Raw genomic sequence first — 22642 nt, forward strand, 5'->3', positions numbered from 1 at the left:
CATTACTTTTACCAAAGCACACTTTCTATAACCACACTACTCACGATAACTCTTAGGCCATGCCTAAACTCATATTTAGAAAACAATCAGACAAGAATCTTCAAAGGTCAATGATACCTTGTGGTATTGTCCTGTACCATGTTCTCTGAAGGGAAATGGATTTTCAGATTAAAAATTCTTGAGTGATTGGCATAACATTAATATGGTATCCTCTGTTCTATTGTTTCCTCTCATTCTGCTGAAAGTCAGCGTGGGTTGCCTAAAAGACCCATATGCTTCTTGTTTGATTTGGATTTTGAGGCTTAGGAACTTACATCATTGATAAAAGGCAGTTCCTTTGACCTATTTCTCTGGCTCTTTTGATGTTGACTTTCCAGATACTGATAAACAGAGAGGAGTGTAAATTTTTTTGCTTCACTTACATACCAAGAGTGGAATCAAACTTCATTGACTCAGTCCTTTAGACAGTTGGAGTAGTGGTAGGGGAAAAACATTTTGGAATCTATTTGAAACTCTTCCAGAGTTTCTCGGAGATTGAAGAGCAATCATAAAAATGTTGATACAATATACCTTCTCCACAAAGACCACACTTAACCCACATTCCAATTTTCTTCCTTCTCAGCTAAGAAGAATTACCACCAAACTTGAATAGCTTAAAGTTTATAAATTGCAGAATCATTCCTTTTTTTCACCTATTTCTTCTCATTTCCTCTGTCCTATATTATTTCATTCTTTTCTTTGTCTGCTGCCTAGAAACCCCTATTGTTTTTCCTTACATGTTTATTTTAATCTTCCCATAAACCGTTTTTTAGCATTCATTGGTGTTTAATGTTAGCCAGATTTGATTGCTCTGTAGTAATATCAGTTAAAAATTTTTTTAAAGCACAAGCTACTTCCACATGTACATTATTTGTTAGGCCAAAAAGAATATGCCAAAATTTCTTCAGTTACGGGATTATCTCATGCCAAAGAAAGTTAGACGCTTGTGCACACTTTTTCTTATTAATCCCATTTCTAGTATCCTAAGGAACTAGGCCAATGGAAAAAATAAGCTATGTGCTTATAAAAATAATTTATACCAAATATATTAAAGTATTATGTGGCACAAAATATTATAGCATCATCAAAATAATAAAAATGAAGACCACGAAGAAAAGAAAATGAAAAAAAGTCTTCATTTTTTTACTTAATATCACCTAAAGTTTAGCTTAGTGTGGAGTTAGGGTTGACATTATGGGTAGTTTTCCCTGAAAATGTTTATATTGTCTCTAACTTACTATATTTATATAGAATCTAGTCATAGGTAAATATCCAATTTAATTAAAATTTATATTTTTATTTAAGGGTCCAGGATTTATAGCTGCAATGTGGGGTGTCTTCATGTTTAAGGAAATAAAGGTATGTACAAGAAAGGGCAGACTTAGAAAATGGGAATGGGGTAGGCCGGGCATGGTGGCTTACGCTTGTAATCCTGGCACTTTGGCAGGCTGAGGCAGGTGGATCATGAGGTTAGGAGTTCAAGACCAGCCTGGCCAAGATGGTGAAACCCCGTCTCTACTAAAAATACAAAAAATTAGCCGGGTGTGGTGGTTTGCGCCTGTAATCCCAGCTACTTGGGAGGCTGAAGCAGAGAATTGCTTGAACCCGGGAGGCGGAGGTTGCAGTGAGCCAAGATCATACCACTGCCCTCCAGTCTGGGCAACAGAGCTAGACTCCATCTCAAAAAAGAAAAGAAAATGGGAATGCATCCAGGTGGCTAAAGTATTTAATGTTTGCATTGTTTTCTGAAAACTGCCTGTGGTGCCTAGGTCCAGGGCCAACAACCCATGAATGGATTTGACAGATAAAACGTTCAGAATGTGATAATACCTAATTAGGAAAGAAAATACTAGAGCTGTGATAACTATAATGTAACATCGTGTCTCTCTCCACCCCATCTCCAATGGAAAAATGCTGTCGTTGACTTAAATTTCCCTGAAGTGATTTTAAATAACCCAATGAAATATGAGAGAGGGAAATTTGTTTAAAATATGATAAACAAGATGAAAGATTTTTTTTTTTTATCCTAAGGGTTAAAGTATCCCCTGAGGTAAATCGTCTTTGGGAATAGATGTTTATATTGGTTCCTATGTCTCCCAAAGGCCTCCATGTCAAACCAGCAATTTTGTAGGAAAACAGCATGGTAACAGGAGGTTATTGCCATTTCCTTTTCAAATGTAAATGATGGGAATTTAAAATTGCATTCATCAAATAGTTCTAGTAAGAGAGAGAGTGTGTGTGTGTGTGTGTGTGTGTGTGTGTGTGTCTGCGTTTTCTTTAAAAATCACTTTGCCGAACATGGGGGCATGCATCTATAGTCCCAGCTACTCAGCAGGCTGAGGCAGCAGCATCGCAGCATCACTTGAGCCCAGGAGTTTTATGCCAGCCTGGGCAATAACAACGACAACAAAAGGTATAGTCTCAAGAGTCCAACTGGGTTCAAATCCTGGCTCTGTCACATACTAGCTGTGTGACCTTGGCCAAGTTTCTTAACCTCTCTGTGTGTATAGTCCCTATCTGAAAATGGAGATAACCAACCAAGAGAGCTGTGAGAATATGAGTAAAGTGCTAAAAACACTACCAAGAAGACAATAAATGATCAGTTAATTTTTGGGGGTGAGGGTCATATAACCTAGCCCAAACTGTCGATAGCAAAATAAAACAAGTTAGGAGCAGTGGCTCACACCTGTAATCCCAGCACTTGCGGGAGGATTGCTTGAGCCCAGGAGTTTGAGACCAGCCTAGGCAACATAGCAAAACCCCTATCTCTACAAAAACAATTTAAAAATTAGCCAGGTGTGGTGAGGAACACTTGTAGTCACAGCCACTCAGAAGGCTAAGGAGGGAGGATTGCTTGGGTTCAGGAGGTCAAGGCTGCAGCAAGCCATGATCATACCACTACACTCCAATCTGGACAGCTGAGTGAAACCCTGTCTCTTCAAAAAAGAAAAAGAAAAAGAAAGAAAGAATAAGAAAACTCACAAAATCAGAGAACTTCTCCCTTTCTAGCCAGGCATGGTGGCATCTACCTGTAGTCCAACTATGCAGGAGGATCACTTGAGCCTAGGAGTTCAAGTCTAGCCTGGGCAACACAGTAAGACCCTGTCTCCCTAACAATTTAAAGATTTTAAAATGTTTAATCTTTTTTTAAAAAATTGCTTTGGAACTTTTCCCAGTTACCTTTACTTGTAGAAAAAGTCTTCAGTTGAGGAAGATATGCAAATACTCTTTATTAAGAATTTTTATTAAAGACAATATTGATCCAAAGACCCCTCCTCCGTCAAGTCATCAAAGACTTGTCTTAATATGCAGTTGTAGTAGCAAATAATTCCTGGTTCTAAGGAGATTGATGTTGCTAATCTCTAAGAACCATAAAGTGAATGTACTTCTACCTGATCTTTAAAATGATTATTCAATTTTAGATGTAAAACATCATTTCAATCATTGTAAATGAAATATTTTGATTTAAAATCCATTATTTGATAATACAAGTAACATTCTCAGATTTAAAAAATAATAAACTTGTTTCAAAAATATGTGGACTATGATCAGAATTTTTATTTTTTTAAATACACAAGAACAACTTGAAACATTTATAAACCTGTAAGTTACTTTCGTGAACATTTCTCAGTTATTGTAGTTGGAGTTCTTTTCTACAAAAAATAACTCTGTGCCCAAAATATGTTGTAAATCTCTCTGCATATATTTCATCTACCTCACAAAATATGATTTATTTATATTAAAGAATTGGTTATTATCTCATGTAAGATGCTGAAGCCTTAGAAAATTACAAATTAGTGATCATAGTTTATTAGTAATTATAGGTATGAAGAAGTACAAACCAAGTATAGATTTATATTAAAGCATTTGAAAATTATTTTGGTCATGACTGCAATAATAATACTGAATTGAAAATCCTCTTAACTACATATAAGAACCCTGTTCAAAGAGAGAATCCCTAACCAAAAAGCCTAGTATTAATTCTTTAGAGTCCTTTATTTAAAGGAGTACTGAAAAACAGTGAGGAGTGTTTTGTTTTGTTTTTGGTAAAGACATCTTTAAAAAGACACCTCAGACTGAATAGAAAAGTAACTTTTAAGATTAATATACTATGACCCAATAGGTTTAATTCAGGAATGCAAGGATCGTTCATAATATGTAAATTAATTAATCTCATTTACTCTACCATATCAAATATGAAAAGGACAAAATAATACTATACTAACCTCTTAATAAGCTAGAAATAAAAGGAAGTTTTAGTGGTACAGTATGTCTATCAAAACAAAATAGCAATTGTATACCTGAGTTTCATGAAACATAAGAATTCTCTGTATATTGGAAGTCAAGGATTTCTCCATACTATTACACAATATTTCCTATAGATCTAGCTAGTTTGGAAACACAAGAATAAGAAATGAAATGAATAAATATAGGAAAAGAAATGAGAAAATTATCATTTGCAGATTACATTTTTAAAAAATGTACACATTGTGATTTCAATTTATTGGTGACAAAAATTAAAAATTTAAATTTAAATTTAAAAGAATCAGATGAAAAACTTAAGATCCAATAAGATCATTTAGTAAGGCTTGAGATATAAAATAAATATGAAATCAATTGCCTTCCAATATATCACCAACAACCAGTTAAAATGAGGAAAATAAATGCTATTAATAATAACCACGAAAATTACATAAATCTAATTAAAGAATTAACAAGTAATGTGCCAGATTTTTAAAATACTGTATTTTACTTTGTTACAAACATGTACTAGAGGACATAGAAGATCAGAACAAATATGGGAGACTTGTCACATTTCTGATGGAACATCTCGCTGTTATAATTAGGCAGTTCTCTCCAATTACCTTCAGTATAATTCCTGTAAAATCCCAGTGAAGCTCTTTCTAGAATTTTTAGAGTAGGTTCTAAAGTTTGGCTAATTATTTGTGTAAAAATAGGCAAAAAAAAAGCATGACAGCACATGTACCATATTTCTGAAATGTGCAATTTAGATTAGCTAGGCCAGTTTTCTTATAAAATAAGGATTTCTAAACTTAAGAAAATGACTGTTTGCTCTTTTCTATTTTAAAAAATGACTAAGATAAGATTACAAGTATTAAAAGAAGAGAGAGGGCCAAGCTGAAAGCAAAGTTTTTTTAAAAAAAAAAAACCTGGGGCCAGGCATGGTGGCTTATGCCTGTAGTCCCAGCATTTTGGGAAGCTAAGGTGGCCAGATCACTTGAGCTCAGGAGTTCAAGACCAGCCAGGGCGACATGGCAAAACCCTGTCTCTACAAAAATACAAAAATTAACCTGCTGTGGCGATGCGTGCCTCTTCTCCCAGCTGTTTGGGAGGCTGAGATGGGAAGAAGGCTTGAACCTGGAAAGTGGAGATTGCAGTGAGCCAAGATTGCACTCCGGCCTGGGTGACAGAGCTAGACTCTGTCTCAAAATAACTAACTAAATAAATAAACCAAAAATCTTATATGTCGTCTACAAAAAAAATTTAATGGATGTCCAGTGGTACTTATTCAATGCAGACACGTAATTGCCTCTTGACAGCTGATTTAAAGAAAAATTTTAAATACCTACATGCCAATCAGTTTAGAAAAGCATCATCAACTAAACACTAAAGCCTAAATCTCATAAGAATAATTTTTAAAGTATTTTTGTAGAAACAAGACAAAACCCCCTAAACTCTAAAGAAGAAAACAAAAGCAAACCTGTTATCTGCAGGACTCATAGGTACTGTCAGTTATATATCTTAAAGCAGTCCTTGAAGACACATATTTAAAAGTCTACAACCTACAGCTGTGAGGAATAAAGCTGAGCACCAAGCACCTTTTGTGTGAAGGACTTTAATGATTCCATTTAGTTTTAATGCCATCAGTGCATCAGTTGGAGGTTTTCGTACTTCTGATACTCTTTTTTGTTTTTTGTTTGTTTGTTTGTTTGTTTTTGAGACGGAGTCTCTTGCTCTGTTGCCCAGGCTGGAGTGGAGTGATGGAATCTTGGCTCACTGCAACCTCCACCTCCCGGATTCAAGCGACTGCCTCAGCCTCCCAAGTAGCTGGGATTACAGGCGCCCACCACCACACCTGGCTAATTTTTGTATTTTTAGTAGAGACGGGGTTTCATAGTGTTGGCCAGGCTTGTCTCGAACTCCTGACCTTGTGATCTGCCCGCCTTGACCTCCCAAAGTGCTGGGATTACAGGCATGAGCCACCGTGCCCGGCCCTGATATTCTTTTATATCTGATATCTGTTACTCATTGGGAAATTCGTTTTAGATTATTACATCTTTAAGCTAGATATAAATTATATTTTTACCAACACACTTTAGTCAGTATGTCTACAGTGATGTCAACACAGGCAGTTATTACCACAACAATGTATAGGTCAGTAAGCTACTCCTCAGTGAAGAATGAGATGATCTATTATCTTAGTAGCTACCTCAGAAATCCAAGTTAAAAAACTTTCTGCTTTGGGAAGAATGTTAGTGTGCTCTTTCCAAGAGTTAACATCCACCTTTGATGAAGGAAAACCATTGCTGTTGCCCAACTATAATCAGTCTTTTTCTCTAGGAGACTGGGCAGTTTTGGCAAAATCTTAACATTGAAGGGGAAAAAAATTTTTCGTTCCCTGAGAACATTATTCTTCTGTCTACATAGGTAATAAAATAGCACTTAGCAATGTATTCACATAATTAGATTGTAGAGTGCTTGTAATTGAAGACCCATTTTTTAATTTAAGTAATTGCATCAATTTCAAATTCACAAAGTATATGTGGAAATCACCTTAGTGTATTTATTGTTTGAGCAAATATTTATGGAATACTATTCTGCATTAGTACCAGCATCTAGGTAAGAATTGCAGTCTTAAAAACTAAGAAAAAAAAGGTGCTGGGAAATCCAAAGCCTACTGCCAGGTGTGTGTGTGTGTGTGTGTGTGTGTGTGTGTGTTTAAATAAGCTGTTCTGCACTTGGCAAGGTTTTTGGGTACTTCTACTTGTAGAATTTGGGATTAGAGTGGCTTCTGTCAGTGCTAAGGGTCACACTGAATCAGACAATTCAACTGGCCCCAACCTAACTTACAAAGACCTATCTCTGGTCATCAAACAGAGGCAAATTAATCTACTCTGATTCTTTAAATTGAAGACAGGGAATATTATTTAGTTAGTAACATAGTTATTTGATTTTGTTAATTAATACATAACATAGATATATATATATATGTTATGTATTAGCTAGCATTAATCTTATAAACTAATAATACAAAAGAACTTTCCTTGACCGTTTTCACATTCCCTCCATCCTGGACTTTGTTTCTGTTCTGTTCAGATTTACTACACAAATTTACCTCTGATCTCTGCATTCTTCCAGTAAACTGGAAACACAAGACCTTTAAGGAAGTGTGAGGGAAGTAGGCAAAATGAAACCAGACAAAAGTCCACTCTTTGAAGTGAGAATTTCATTGTGGAGCCAGGAGAGCCACGTGTTCCTACTGTCAACCTGTCTATCCTGCCCCGACCCTGTTTCCTGTGGGAGCCCAGTTAGAACTTCCCTTTCTGGGTTTCCCTCAAAGCTGACCTGGCTGCAAGGCAGCAAAGACAGAACCACCCTCTACCCTCTGACCCCTTGCATCTATGCAGGGGGAAATGAGTCTCCCTAAGCCTACACTTTGCATGGCCTGGCTGTAGGAACCCAAGTTTTGGTGCATGTTCTTCACTGAGTCCTTGAATGAACATTAGGCAAGATACTCATGAATCCAGATTAGCCCTGAGGGTTAGCCTCTAACAGCCCAGGGTCCTGCTTTTGTGAACCCACTCCCCACAACAAGTCAGTCAACTCTTGCACCAGAAACACAGCATTCTATTACCACTACCTTTCCTGAAGTTTTGCCCAAATTTGGGTAGTGTGAGGCTATTAACCTGTCGGACCCCAGTGGCCAGAATTTTCACCAGAGAGGGAGGCCACCAGCCCTATTCCCTGCAGATTTGAAGCCGGCAGGATACCAACTGCTGCCTAGAGTTGCCTCCTCTCCATTCCTTTTTTCTTTTTCCAGAACCCTTATGTGTCTTCTACAATGACTTACCCATAAACCATTGTTATTTTTCCTTTTAAAAAGGATCTAATAGTATTATTAAATAGTATTATTAAATTAGATTATCTGATTGTAATTTTAGATATATCTAAAATTAGAGAGGTGCTAGTCTTGTTTTACTTTGTAATGTTCAAACCTTCCCTTAGAATACTGGAGTCTTCTGCCTTGGATTCAGACTCTCCCGATGACCTACCCTTGAGACCCTTAGACCAGGCAGCCAGAGATTGCCATGCCCTCATTGGCAGAGCCAGTATCCTTAATCAGCAGGAAGTAGATACAGAAGACTGACTTCCTCCCACATCAAGCCTTAAGGATAAGGGATGGAAATCTTTAAGTGGTGGGGATGAGACAGGAATAACACAGGGTGGTCACAGATTAGGAAAATCCCAGGCAGCAGTTTCACATGACTAGCAAAAGGAAACTTGAAATAGCTGCAGAGGCCATGGGCTGATAAGACCCTGAAAAACAGGGTGTGGATCAAGCTGGCTAAGACCAACTGAACCCAACATGGCACTGGATTTGCCCTAGGTTTCACCTAGGATCTCATTATACACTCATTAACATACAAATTACACACCCACCAGCACCATGACAGTTCCGGGAACACCCATATTTGGTGTAAAAATGAGTGACACCACAGTTCTGAGAAATTGTTACCTTTTTCTAGGAATCTTCATGAATATTCCACCTCTCAGTTAAAGAAACCATGAAAATAGGAACCCCAACCCCCTTGTATGATTCTCTCTTGAGTATGTCCACACTCCCCTTTCTTGAGTGTGTACTTTTCACTTTGCAACAAGTCTCTGTACTTTCACTAAAAAAAAAAAAAAAAAAAATGAGACTCTTTAAACATAAAGAAGGATATAGACAAAATGGCAGTCATTCAGAGGGGAGCAGCCAGGGCAGTAAGGAAGCTTGAAACCATTCCATATGAAAAATGGTCAAAGAGCTAAAACACTGACCAGGAAAAGAGATGCCTCCGGGGATATATGAGAGTTATTTTTCAATGATTGAGGATTTATCTTGTGGGAGAGATATTAAAATCGATCTATCTGTACTCCTAGTGATGGAACTTATAGGAAATGAAATATTTCTACTTAACACAGGAAGATATTTCTTTGTTAATTCAAAGATGGGCTGGGCAACACAGAGAAGTGGTTCTCAGTAGTTCCCATCTTTAAGACCAGTGACCCCATACATAACTGGGCAAGTCCAACTAAGTCATTCTTCACACGCTCTCTGCGTTTCTTCCTAACCCTTCAGATCCATCTCCATCTCTCCATCTGCCCTTCATCATCTTTTCCCTGGAAGACTACAGTCACCTCCTAATTGGTCTCCTTGCATCCATTCTGGCCCCTCCAATCTGTCTGCCATCCTGCAGAAAAGTGTGAGCTTTACACAATGCAAGTCTGAAATTTTAACACAGCCAGCTGCCTGTTTTTTTAATGTATTCCTCTTTGCTTGGAAAAACAGGACCCAAATTTGAGAGGCAGAGGTGGGCAGATCACTTGAGGTCAGGAGTTCAAGACCAGCCTGGCCAACATGGTAAAACCCTGCCTCTACTAAAAATACAAAAATTCACTGGGCGTGGTGGTGCATGCCTGTAATCCTAGCTACTTGGGAGGCTGAGACAGGAGAATCACCTGAACCAGGAGGCAGAGGTTGCAGTGAGCCAAGATCGCGCCACTGAACTCCAGCCTGGGCGATGGAGCGAGACTCTGTCTCCAAAAAAAAAAAAAGAAAAAAAAATAGGACCCAAAGCATAACAAGTGCTCAGGTCCATGGTCTTCCGACCTCATCTTGCTCCACTTAACTTTGATTGCTCCAGTCACACTGACCTCCTTTCAGTCCCTGGGAAATATTTTGCTTTTTCTTACAACAGGACTGTGCACATAAAATTCCTTCTACCTGGAATGTCTACTTGCTGCCCTATTCCCCTGGCCAATTCACTGATACTTGTAGTTAGAAGCTCCACTTCCCACCCTCCAAACCAGCATCATTAAGATTCCTGTAACACACTCTCAAACAACCATGGTGGTTTGCTTTATTATTAACACCCCTCTCACGTAATAACATTCTTTTCTGTGATTACTTCCTGTCTCCCATAATATATGATTGTTTGCATAAAGGTACATGTTGAAGCTTAGTGGGTGCCCACATTTATTTACCTAATGGGTGAATTCATAAGGCTCTGCAGGATTTTGTGAGAACCTGATTACTTGGAAGGGGTAGCAAAAAAGAGTACAGGTGGGTAGAGCAGATGGTTAGTCAGGTCCCTAGCAATCTTGAGAGTCTGTCCATTTTGTGTAATTGATTCAGGCTTTATTCATCACTGTTATTCTTTTTTCTTATTCAGGGTCTACAAAACTACCTATTAATGATACTTGCATTTTGCATCATCTTGACTGGAGCCTTATGCACTGCTTTTTCTAAAATCTAACAATGACAAGACCAGCAGGTGGCAGCAGTAGTTAAGAGAATGCGTCTATCCGACAGCAGAGAGATTATGCTGAGAAAAGAGTGCATTTTCATACAGCAAATGGATCTCAGCCACTGTTGGAGTGGGTAAATGATTTTTTTCCCCAAAAATGTGAGAATGAAGGAAGATTGAGTTTCATTCAAGTATAAAAATGAAAATTTCTTCTGATGAACTGTTTATGAAGGTAGTACTTTACTGGGTGACTAAAATGTCTACATTATTATAGCATTACATATGAGGATGCGCTTTTTACCACAGTATGTACCTAGTGTTGCATAATCTAGAACACAGTATAGAGTCCATATACAAAGAAGTTACAGTCCAAATTTCTCACCTATTACCCCAGTGAAGTGAGGCAGAAATACCTTGGGTGAGGAGGGAGAGCCTTACCTTCTAATGGAATTAGATTCCAAAGATATTTGGATCCTTTGTTTCATAAAGTAAATGCATACTTGGTAACTAAATGTTAAAAAGGCCATTTTATTATTTTTAGCCAAAACTTATGTTTATTTCAAGTTAATATCGCCCAACTCTACATCATCTACCCATTTTAGCTCGTAATGCTTTTGATTATCGCCAGATAAAGTCCATTCTAAGAGAACAAAAATCTCATCATTGAGGATATGTGCATAACATAATACATACATACACAAGTATATTCACGTACATAAATACACACAGATATGTTGCTAAAGTGAGATTGTAGGTTGTCAGTAACAATTTAAAGGAAACAACCACTCTTTTGAATGTACAATTTTTTTTTTCTGAAATACACTTTTCTAAAACCCTCTTAACTGGAGGTTTTCCTGTTTTCTTCTTGTTTTAACTGGTAGTTTCCAGTAGGCAAAATAAAATGACAGGCATGCTAGGTTTTTTTTTGTTTGTTTTTTGTTTTAAGAAAACTGAAATTAAGCCAAGCAGGGTGGCACACTACTGTAATCCCAGCTGCTGGGGAGGCTGAAGCAGGAGGGTCACTTAGCCCAAGAGTGCAAATCTGCCAGCCTGGGCAACATAGCAAGGTCCCATCTCTAAAAAGGAAATTTAATTTAAATTTGTAAGAAAAAAAAAAACTGAAACAGAACTGCTAGTACAATGTTTGTTGCAATTGTTTCCAAAACTTTGAAATAACAAAACCCGTATTCAAATGCAAATTTTACCCATTCCCACCTGATAGTACTGTTTATTACTTTGCTATGTAAGAGAAACAAAACAGCTTTTTATTTGTGTGTATACTCTGAAGTCAGTGTGCATGGGTTAAATCCCACCTCTGCTTCATTTTATTTGTGTGGCTTTGGACAAGTTCCTAAGCCCTCTGTGTCAGGCCCCTCATTTACAAAATGGAGTTTATGATGGCATCTACCTCACATGGTTATTGTGTGGTTGAAATTAGTTCAAATCTGTAAAGTATGTTGATGAGTATCTGCTACTTGGCAAACACTATATAATTGTTAGCTTTTATTATTATGTGTTGTTTGAAGGGGAAAAAAGTTTTTGTAGATTGCAGAATACCATGTAAGAGCTACTAAGCTCACTACCTTCCCATCCAAACAATTATAACTCCTCTAAATGAATACTACTTAAAAGTGATGGAGCTTCTGTTTGTTTATTGAATTGCTAATACAAATAAATATTTGATTATAACTTCTTATACTCATTTTAATTTTAACCTGAAATGTCATTAAATTATGCTGATAAACTTTGAATAAATTGTGATACAAAAGCTATCTTTCTTATTTAAATATATTTTAGAATTTTATATTGGATAACTTTTAATTATTCTTTAGTTGGGATTTCCAATTTATATGCAAAATTTTAAATCTGAAGTAAAGCAGTTTCAGAAGAAAAATGAAAAATCAGTCTTATTACCTCTATATAATTTATCTCTCTCTCTCTATATATATATACTTTGTATATATATATATACACATTTATATATGTATATATATACACATTTATATATGTGTGTATACACACACACACACACACACACACACAGACCTCTATATAGTATATAGTTTCTGGTACCAGACAAGCTTTTTCAAAATGGTTACCAAAAAGCAACTTATTATTTAGAGGCTAGTCTAAATGTGCAATTGCCAAATCTGCATTTTGTTTGCTCGCCTTAGGAAGTGAATGCCTAACTGTCTTGAGGTTTTTAGGTTTTATTTCTCCTCATCTAGTATGGCTAAATTCTAGTGTTTATTTTACATTTTCCTGGCATGGCTTTCTATCAAATGGCAACCCCATCTGTACTAAAGAGATCCTGCCATCTTGTGTACAGAGACAGAACTACATTCAGTAGAAGTAGCAGCCAATAAGGCTGGTATCAGATTATGGAAATTTTCTACCATAGGAACAGAAAATACTAATAAATTTTAAAGGAGTAATAGTACAGCATCTATTAATCCGAACTACAAAATCTCCTTTTATTCCTGATATACTGATTTATTTATATTCAGAGTTACTAACTACTAGACTTATATGTCTCAATATTGATAGAGCTAAAAAACACATTGCAAGAAGGCAAGTTGTAGAACCATGTGCATAGCATAACATTTAGGTAAATTTTTAGTAACCAAAATAATAAATACTTTCTATAAATACATATTTATCTTAAAAAAAAGGAATTTAGCTACTAATAGTCTACTGTTGACCAGAAACCTTACCTGTAACATAAACAGTTAACACATATTTTGTATGTTATATGTATTATACAGTATATTTTTATGGTAATCTAGAGAAAAGAAAATATTGTTAAGAAAATTATAAGGAAGAGAAAATACATTTACAGTATTATACTATATTTATCGGTACCATAAGTTTTCATCATGTGATTACAAGAAGAATCTTCTGAAACGTTGGGCAACTGCATCTGCAGACCTCAATCTGTGGTACATATCAGGCAATTCAACTTTTTCTAATAATGTCATGATTTTTCTCTGCTTCTTGGGAGCACTTCCAGCATCACTAGTCGAGCTTTGTATGGGTCCCATGGTGTTACCTAAGGTTTATAAGGTTTAATTTTATTACAATAAAAAATGATGAAAAATATACAAGAACCGCAAGAGATCATAACCACCAGAGGCAATTGACTGGAGAGACAGTTGGCTCACCTGAAGATGATTAGCACCACATGGTGCTTTAAGTGGATAGTTGCAATGCTAGAGCTCACCAAAATAGCAACAGGAGATTTTGTAATAGATTTATGTATATTTATGTATATTATGTATAATAGATTATGTATATTTTAATAGATTATGTATATGTATAATAGATTTATGTGTATTTTAATAGATTATGTATATGTATAATAGATTTACGTATATTATATATAATAGATTATGTATATTTTATGGTAGTAAATGATAAAATAGACTAGTGTGTATATATAGTTTATATATTATATATTATATATACTATTATATAAAATATATATAATATATAGTTTATGTATTATATATAATACATAAACTATATATTACATAGTATTATATATAATATATATAATATATAATATATAGTATTATATAATACTATATAGTATATGTACTATATAGTATATAGTATATATAATATATAGCATTATGTATAATTATTATATACTATATAATGCTATATATAATATATTATATATACTGTATAATATATATTATATACTATATAATATATACTATATAATATATATACTATATTATATATTATATATACTATATTATATATTATATATACTATATAATGTATAGCATTATATATTATATATAATGTATAGCATTATATATTATATATAATGTATAGCATTATATATATTATATATAATATATACTATATAATATGTGGCATTATATATAATATATGTATTATATTTTATATATATATATTATATATATATAGTATTCATCACATACACAAAAAGAAGTGTTCACCTCACTTGGCAAGAGGGACTTGCATGTGTCAATAAGGACCTTGAGATGGGAAGACCCTGGATTATCCAGGTGGTCACACTGTAATCTCAAGGGTCCTTGAAAGTGGAAGAGAAGAATCAGAGTTGAGAAGGAGATAAGATGATGGAAGCGGAGGTCAGAGTGATGTCCTATGAGAAGGACTAAACCCATGCATTGTTGACTTTCAAGATGAGGGAAGGGAACACAGGCCAAGAAATGTGGGCAGCTTCTAGGAGCTGGAAAAGACAAGGAAACAGATTCACCCCTACAGCCTCCAGAAAGGCACAGCCTTGCCAGTAGCCCATGACAGGCTCTTAACCTACAGAACTATAAGAAACAACATTTCTGTTGTTTTAAGCCACTAAATTTGTGATAATTTGTTACATTAGCAATGGAAATACAGAGTTACATGACTTTTTAAATAATAATTTTCAATGTAAATGTAATATTTTTACATCTTATAGAAACTTAGAAAGTTTCAAACTCCACATATCACTTATTTATCTCATTGCTACCCCTGTTTTTCCTCTTCTTTGGGTACATTAGAAAGAATACAACTTTTGTTCTGGATTTATACAAAGAAACAAACTTGGTGTTTTCTCATATTATTCCCACTCTTAGAGTCTTAGAAGGTTTCAAATTTGCAAACAGATGCATTGGATATGGTAATGAGATTACTGATCTGAGAGCCAAAAAATTTTGATGGTCCTCCTGGCCTTGCCTCTGGTAGGTAACATCACTTTGTGAGGTATTTTAACTTCCTCATATTTGTAAAATGGTTGTTTTCAACTAAAGGAATTCTAAATTTATGCAAACATAAAACTTTGTTACTATGGACACATTCTAGTGGTATAATTTAATAGTATCCCAAGTTGCCTCAAGGTTCACCTTATATATTTGTATCCCACTCCTGAAGTACATAGTGGGATGGGACCCACCAAACATTGAATAGAGTCACCCGTTTGCAAACTGATAAGGTGGTCTGGCACTCTCTTTTTTGAAATCCTAAGTGTGGGCACTTACAACCCTTTAAATTGAGGCCCCCAATACTGATAAAATAGGAAAAGTCTCATTTTAACATGTGACTCTCAAAATAGGTCCACACTTTTTTGTGTGGGTTCCCTACTCACATATGGACTAATAAAATCCACATCCACTTACCTTAATTCAACAGTATCATGTGTGTTATAAAGGTGTTCAAGTTAAGCATTTTACATGTGTAAATGCATTTGATATTCATTTTAAAATCCATATTATTTTGTAGGTAAGGGAACTGAGCCTTAATAAATTGTAGTGCCTTATTTTTAGCCATGCTGCAAGTATGTGACAAAATCAGAACTTTGAGTCCGGATTTTCTACTGTAATCATTTAATATTCATGAAATGTCAACCATGTGTGAGGCATGGGGGATAGAGAAAGAACTACAGAGACAGGGCTCTACGCTACCCCTAAAAAGGAGCCTACATTCAGCTTATGATGTCATTTCCTTGATTAAGCTTCTCCTCCTCTTGTCTCCTACAATACTAGCCCATTTCTCCACTTCACACTCTCATTATTTTAAACACTTTTATCTCTCCTCAGAGCTATGGGCTTCTTGATCTCACAGTGCATTTCTGATTTACCTTTGTAGTTTCCCTTCACTGATTTAGGTAGCCAATACAACATTTTTGCAAAAGAAGTACAATGAACATTTACTGAATGAATGCAAGTAAGCTAAATCCTAAAGGCCTCATTTGGTGCTAAAATTATCTTGTGTCTCCTATTTAGGTTTCACACTGAAAGAAGCAGTTTGAGAAACTGCTTAATTAAAAGACATTCAAATTCAAGACAATTTACACTTTCACTCTGCAATCATTTTCATAATAGCGCACATCCAATTAATACAGTGGATAAAACTTAAAAAGTGTAATGGGAAACCCTTTTAAATACTCTTTAGTTGTCAGAAAGAACAAAAGTAAAACTTGTAATTCCTGTCACATCTTCCTCAGTTAAAAGAATATTTTATAGTTACAATAAAAAAAGGAGCCAAATAAAATTACTTACATTTTTCTTTTTTTCTTGTTTTTTTTTCTTTGAGGCCCAAGGAGTACATTCACAAAAATAAATTATATTGGCTCCCATATGAAATTATCAGGGATGACATTAAAACTAAACAGCCAAGAAAAACATGTTGGTGCAGGCTTTGGTTTTTCTCTAAATAGAAAAATTAATATTCTAAGCAATTTTGAAATTTAAAATATTAAATTCATTAAAGCTGTAATGAATTATACATTGCTCCCTTAAGGAAAAAAAAATATCAGTACCTGTAAGATGTATCTGACATTCACAAACAGTAACCACCCAAAAACACCAGGTTTGGTTGCTGGATTAAGATTCTAAAATCTGATATTCTGATTTTAGAATCTTAATCTTAATAATATATGTCTCTATGTTCCTAAAATTTTTATTTTAACGTGCATGACACAATACAGCATGAAATAATTCATAGACTACTTTCTTAAAATTTAAGTAGTTTAAGAAATCCAGGAAAATATTCTTTCCTATTATTTTTGCATAAATTATAGCATAAATGAATATCCACATCCTACGTATATAATTAGTACCATGCAATACAACTTGCTATGTACAGTCTCTGCCACAAGTTAGGAAAGTTTATGACAATTGGGACCTCTCCACAGAAGAGTCATTCAACTTTAATAACTAGGGGAAATGTTGGAGTCAGGTAGTTGGTTAAAATGGAATCTTCACACAAAATGAGGTATCTGGTTGTCTTACCTTTAGTTATTACTGTATATTAATCTTTCATTTAATCATCTGTAAATACGTTTTCAAATTTGACCACCAGAGGGAAGTATAGGGTTAATTATGATAGTCTGTGGTGGTCTATGTTATAAAGTAAACTTTTTTTAAGTTTGGGCTCTCTCTCTCTCCCTCTCCTTCCCTCCTTCCCTTCTTTTCTCTCTCCTGTATCTCTGCTCTCAAATGACCATATTTTGCCATTTATAGATTCTTAAAAGCTGAACTATAAAAAAAGAAACCTACCTTCTATTTCCCATGCTATCAGTCTAATTGTCAATGTGACATCTGCTTTTCAGTCACTGAGTTTTCATCACTCTTTTACTTTATTATTATATTTGGACTTTATAATTTCCTAGAAGTTGAAGACATCACAAAACAATTCAATTTTTAGACTTATTTAAACAGAAGAGTCTGTTCTTGCCCTAGAATATTCAGGACATAGAAGAAGGCTCACAGCCAGTGCTACCAACATTAATGAGTGCTGCTGAATAAATATTAAGCTAGAAGCCACATTTTTCTCTGACCTAAAAACAAAGACATCATCACTAAATCATTAGGCTGAATGGCCTCAGGTTTCTCTAAGATGCTCTAGTAATTCTTTGGCTTCGTTAGACTTTTTAGGTCACAGAGACCTGGAACTATTTGCCCTGTTATTTTTGAAGACTTTTTGCAAGCACGAGGCAGAAATGTTTTCCCAATAGCCTACTATGTCAATCATTTGTTGTAATTGGATGCTCACTGAATATGGATTCTTACAGCATTTGCCATCACTTGTAGACTGAATTGAGGAAGATGCGTTCCTATTTCCTGAGCACAGAATGATGTTTCACTACGGTAAAGGTTTGACATAAAGTGGGATAGCACACGAGCCTGTTGTTTATTTCAGCTCTGAAATGCCTAATGGAAAATCACTACGAGACAAATTCCACAAAAAAGGAAAATTGGACATGTCTAACGTGCTCAAATCATAAGCTGAGATATTTTGCAGAATTTTTATTTCTCTCTATTTTTACACTAAAGGTCATTTAGAATCCTGTCACCTCACTTATATCATCTTACTCATGATGCTTCTTATTGAGGATCTCAGGTCTAAAATTCAAAATCATATTATGTATGTGCTGTATTGGTAATAAAACCATCAACTTTAATATGGGAATGTGACATATTAAATATGAGGTCAGGAAATATATAAAACGAAATCTCACAATATATTTTAATATATTTTGTGTGTATTTTATGAGGAGTAGAGAGACGGGAAAGCAACTTGGTATGGGACACTTTCATATGAGGGATTTTTTTTGCAAACACCAAAGACTCTACATGCTATACTATTTTAAGTAAATATGTACCTTTTCTATGGCTATTGCAAAAATTCTAAATACCTAATCATCGCTTATCTTCGATGCTTTGTAAGACTGATTTATCCTCCTGAAAAGATGATTCAAGATCGTAAATAAAAGGAAGAAAATGTCATTTTCCTTAACCTTTATGTGATTTTCCTGGGTTCTGCAGCCCCCGCTGTTTGGCTTACTATTCATTCAGGCAAACTTTTCAGAAAAGGCTATGGGAAATCCAGCAGGGCCTAAATGGCCTATTCTTATGCAATTCACTTGCCCATGATACAGAAAAGCACATCAACAAAAATGCATTCATATTGATTGAAGTTCAAAACTATGTTAAAAGAAAGTTCCTTAGAGAACAAGATGCTAGCTCTTTTTAATTTTTTATCATCAATTTATATTCTCCATCCAAATTATCTCTGGAATGGACATAGATTTTTAAAGTAGGTTTGTTTATTGTTTATCAGTAAAACAAGTTTGTTTTAAAAACAATGAAAAAACAAAAGTATAAAACTAAAAATTAAACACCACACTCATTCTCTTCCCATCTCTCTCAATTTCTATCTTTCTTACACACACACACATGCTTGGTCTTAGAGATTGTTTTCTATATTTTGTTACTAAAATTAAAAATGCTTATATATTATATGTGTATTGAAACATCACCATGTGCCCCATGAATATGTGCAATATTTGTCAATTTAAAAAATAAAATAAATTAAATGCTGCCATTAATATCTTTGCATATATATTTTATACACATGTGTATATATTTACAAGGTAACTTGTTAGAATTAAAATGTGTATCACAAAATGATACACATTTTAAATTTTGATAGTTATTGCCATAATGCCCTGCAAAAAGTTGTAACTAAATTTTTGTTCTGCTAACAGATTCTCCACACACTTGCTAAAATGATTTTTAAAAATTATTTCCCAAAGTGATGTGATTTAAATGGCTTCTGAGCACCTAAGTGTGTCTGTATGTTAATTTGTGATCAGAATCATCAGTTCTTCCTATGTGTATCAGGTCCTTGTATTTCCTTTTTTTGTAACTTTTTGGGTCACCTCAATATTTTTTTCTAGGAAGTTCTGGAATGTATACTTACAATTTGTATATTAAACTTACAAATTGTATAATATACAAATTATACTTAATTTGTATATTAAGAAGAGTTATTCCTTTACCTCTGATACGATTTTTTGTAAATATTCTCCCAGTTTGTTTTTTATTTTGGTTCCATTGATGGTTACCATGCATTTAGTTCTTATATGGTAAAATGTATCAAATGTTCCTTTTTAACAGACAGGTTTTGATCACACTCTCGAGATAATTATGTTTTTAATCTCTATTATTTTGTTCTAATACTTTTATTTTCATGTTTTATATTTAAATATTTAATCTATGTGGAGTTAATTTTAGAATAAGGAATAAAAGTTTACCTTTATTATTTTTCCAAACTCCTAGTCAGTTAACCAAGCACCATTTATTGAATAACTCTGCTTTTCTTCAGTGTTGTAAAAAATGTTTTTAATGTATTTCAAATTATTATAGGTACTTGAATCAGTTTCTGGACTGTGTAATTTTTTGTGCTAAGATGATACAGTTATAAATATTCTGTCTCTTTCTCTCTTTTTTTAAGAGGCGTCTTGCTCTGTCACCCCAATCTAAAGTACAGTGGCATTACCATAGCTCACTGCAGCCTTGAACTTCTGGGTTCAAGTGATGCTCCTGCCTCTACCTCCCAAGTAACTGGGACTGTAGGCACACACCACCACACATGGCTAATTTTTATTTTAAGAGATTAGGGTCTCTCTTTGTTGCCAAGGCTGCTCTTGAACTTCTGGCCTCAAGCAATCAACTCAGCGTCCTGAGTAGCTAGGATTACAGGTGCAAGTCACTGTATTCGGCTCCTATTGTGTCTTAATACTGTCTAAAAATTGTTTACCTCTTCCACTATCATTATTCTTCTATTACAGGTTATTCTAGGCTATTACTTGTTTGCTTTTCCAGTGAATTTAAAATAAGACAATTAAAATTTCAAACAGACAAACATAAGAGCAACTGAACATCTGTTGGTTTTTTGATAGGACAACATCTGAATTTGCAAATTTAACTTAGGGACAGCTGACATCTTTCAACTACTGAGTCTTCCTATTCAAAAGTACTCAATATCTTTCCACATTTTTGTTAGTTTTTTCATTATACTACCACATAGTTTTCTATTATTACTATTATTTTAAAATACCAGTTCTTGATTTCATTTGTCAGTGCTACTGTTTATCTAATTTTTATATTTCTGTTTTAATCATTTCTTTTTTTACTGCATGTGAAAGGTTTTATTTAACTCCTTAGCTAATGAGGAAACCAGGAAGATCCAGTCGAAGGTGAGAATTCGAAGAATTAACATATATAGGCAAAGGAAAACTGATATAAATTTATAAATACCTTATCAGCAAAACTGATCAATAATCATTGGGCAATAATCAACTACATCTCCACCAGATGCACTTTATTTGCATCTCTAAAGATAAGTATCATTTGTGTTAATGTCAGTTTTCTGCAACTTACAGAGCTATAAGACAGCTCAAAGACCATGAAAGGCACAGGCCCCAACAGAATCAGATAAACTGCAGAGTGCACTAGAAAGGACACCCAACATCATCTCTTTTTCTTTCCATTTCAAAGTCATATACAAATTTTTCTAACAGAAATATGGGGATATTTTCTAAGGTAATATATTTAAAAGTCATCGCAGTCCTTGGCACATCGTGGTTAATGCTAAAAAATCCTCTTCCCTGTCTTTCAGTCTAATGATATCACAGGAAGAGAGATGTCTTTCATGCAAATGAGTTGGAAAAGTGTGTAAAATAGGCTGTAGGGTTCAGAGGTAAGAATATTCACATCTGGCGGGGAAGGTCTTCCTGGTAAAAGGGATCTGGTCACCTCAATCCTATCTCTTTTGCTTGCAACACTTATCCCAGAGAAAATCATGAAGTTCCAATACCCATACCAACATTTCTCTGTTATTTTACAGCATATACATCATGACCACTTCAGTATCTCGTTTGATACTTGAGACTCAGTACTGTAATTACTCCCATTTTTTGAAAGACTATTTTTTAGAGCAGTTTTAGGTTCACAGCAAAATTGAACAGAAGGTACAGAGATTTCCCATATACTTTCATCCTCACATATGTGTAGCCTCCCCCTTTGTCAACATCTCTCACCAGAGTGTTACATTTGTTACAATTGGTGAACCTACACTACCAAATCCTAATCCCCCAAAGTCCATAGTTTACATTAGGGTTCACTCTTAGATGTGGTACATTCTATACGTTTGGGCAAAGTTATAATGACATGTATCCACCATTATACAGAGAGTAGTTTCACTGCCCTAAAAATCCTCTGTGCTCTACCTATTCATCTCCTCCCCCGCCACACACCCCCTCACCCCGGGAAACCACCCATCACTATCTTGTTATAGCTTTGTTTTTTCCAGAATGTCATATCATTGGAATCAAATAGTATGTAGTCTTTGCAGATTGCCTTTTTTCACTTGGTAATATGCATTTAAGTTTTTTCCATGTCTTTTTAGGACTTGATAGCTCTTTTTATAAGTGCTGAATAATATCCCATTATACCACAGTTTATTTATCCACTCACTTATTAAAGGACATTTTTAGCAATTATGAATACATCTGCAATACACATCCAAGTGCAGGTTTTTGTGTGAACATAAGTTTTCAACTCATTTGGGTAAATATCATGTAGTGTGATTGCTAGATCACATGGTAAGAGTATGTTTAGTTCTGTAAGAAACTGCCAAACTATCTTCCAAAGTGGCTATTCCATTTTGTATTCCCACCAACAATGAATGAGAGTTCCTGTTACTCCACATCCTCACCGGGATCTAGTGTTGTCAGTGTTGTGGATTTTGGC

The 22642-nt window shown here is 34.8% G+C and overlaps 1 protein-coding gene across 10 annotated transcripts in view; it reads left to right on the forward strand.

Moving 5' to 3' along the window:
• Window positions 1–22642, forward strand: part of TMEM144 (transmembrane protein 144) — a 76621-nt gene that overhangs the window by 49144 nt on the left and 4835 nt on the right. For 8 of the 10 annotated variants that reach the window (XM_063664241.1, XM_063664240.1, XM_063664239.1 and 5 more), the window contains 2 exons: window positions 1345–1398; window positions 10497–12339. In XM_063664241.1, coding sequence (XP_063520311.1) covers window positions 1345–1398; window positions 10497–10580 — 138 coding nt within the window. In that variant the 3' untranslated portion in view covers window positions 10581–12339. Of the gene's footprint in view, window positions 1–1344; window positions 1399–10496; window positions 12340–21509; window positions 21591–22642 lie in introns of those variants that run through there. The other 2 variants (XR_010126161.1, XR_010126162.1) reach the window with 2 other exon arrangements.

Source organism: Pongo pygmaeus, chromosome 3 (genome assembly GCF_028885625.2).
Source record: "Pongo pygmaeus isolate AG05252 chromosome 3, NHGRI_mPonPyg2-v2.0_pri, whole genome shotgun sequence".
Lineage (NCBI taxonomy): Eukaryota > Metazoa > Chordata > Mammalia > Primates > Hominidae > Pongo > Pongo pygmaeus.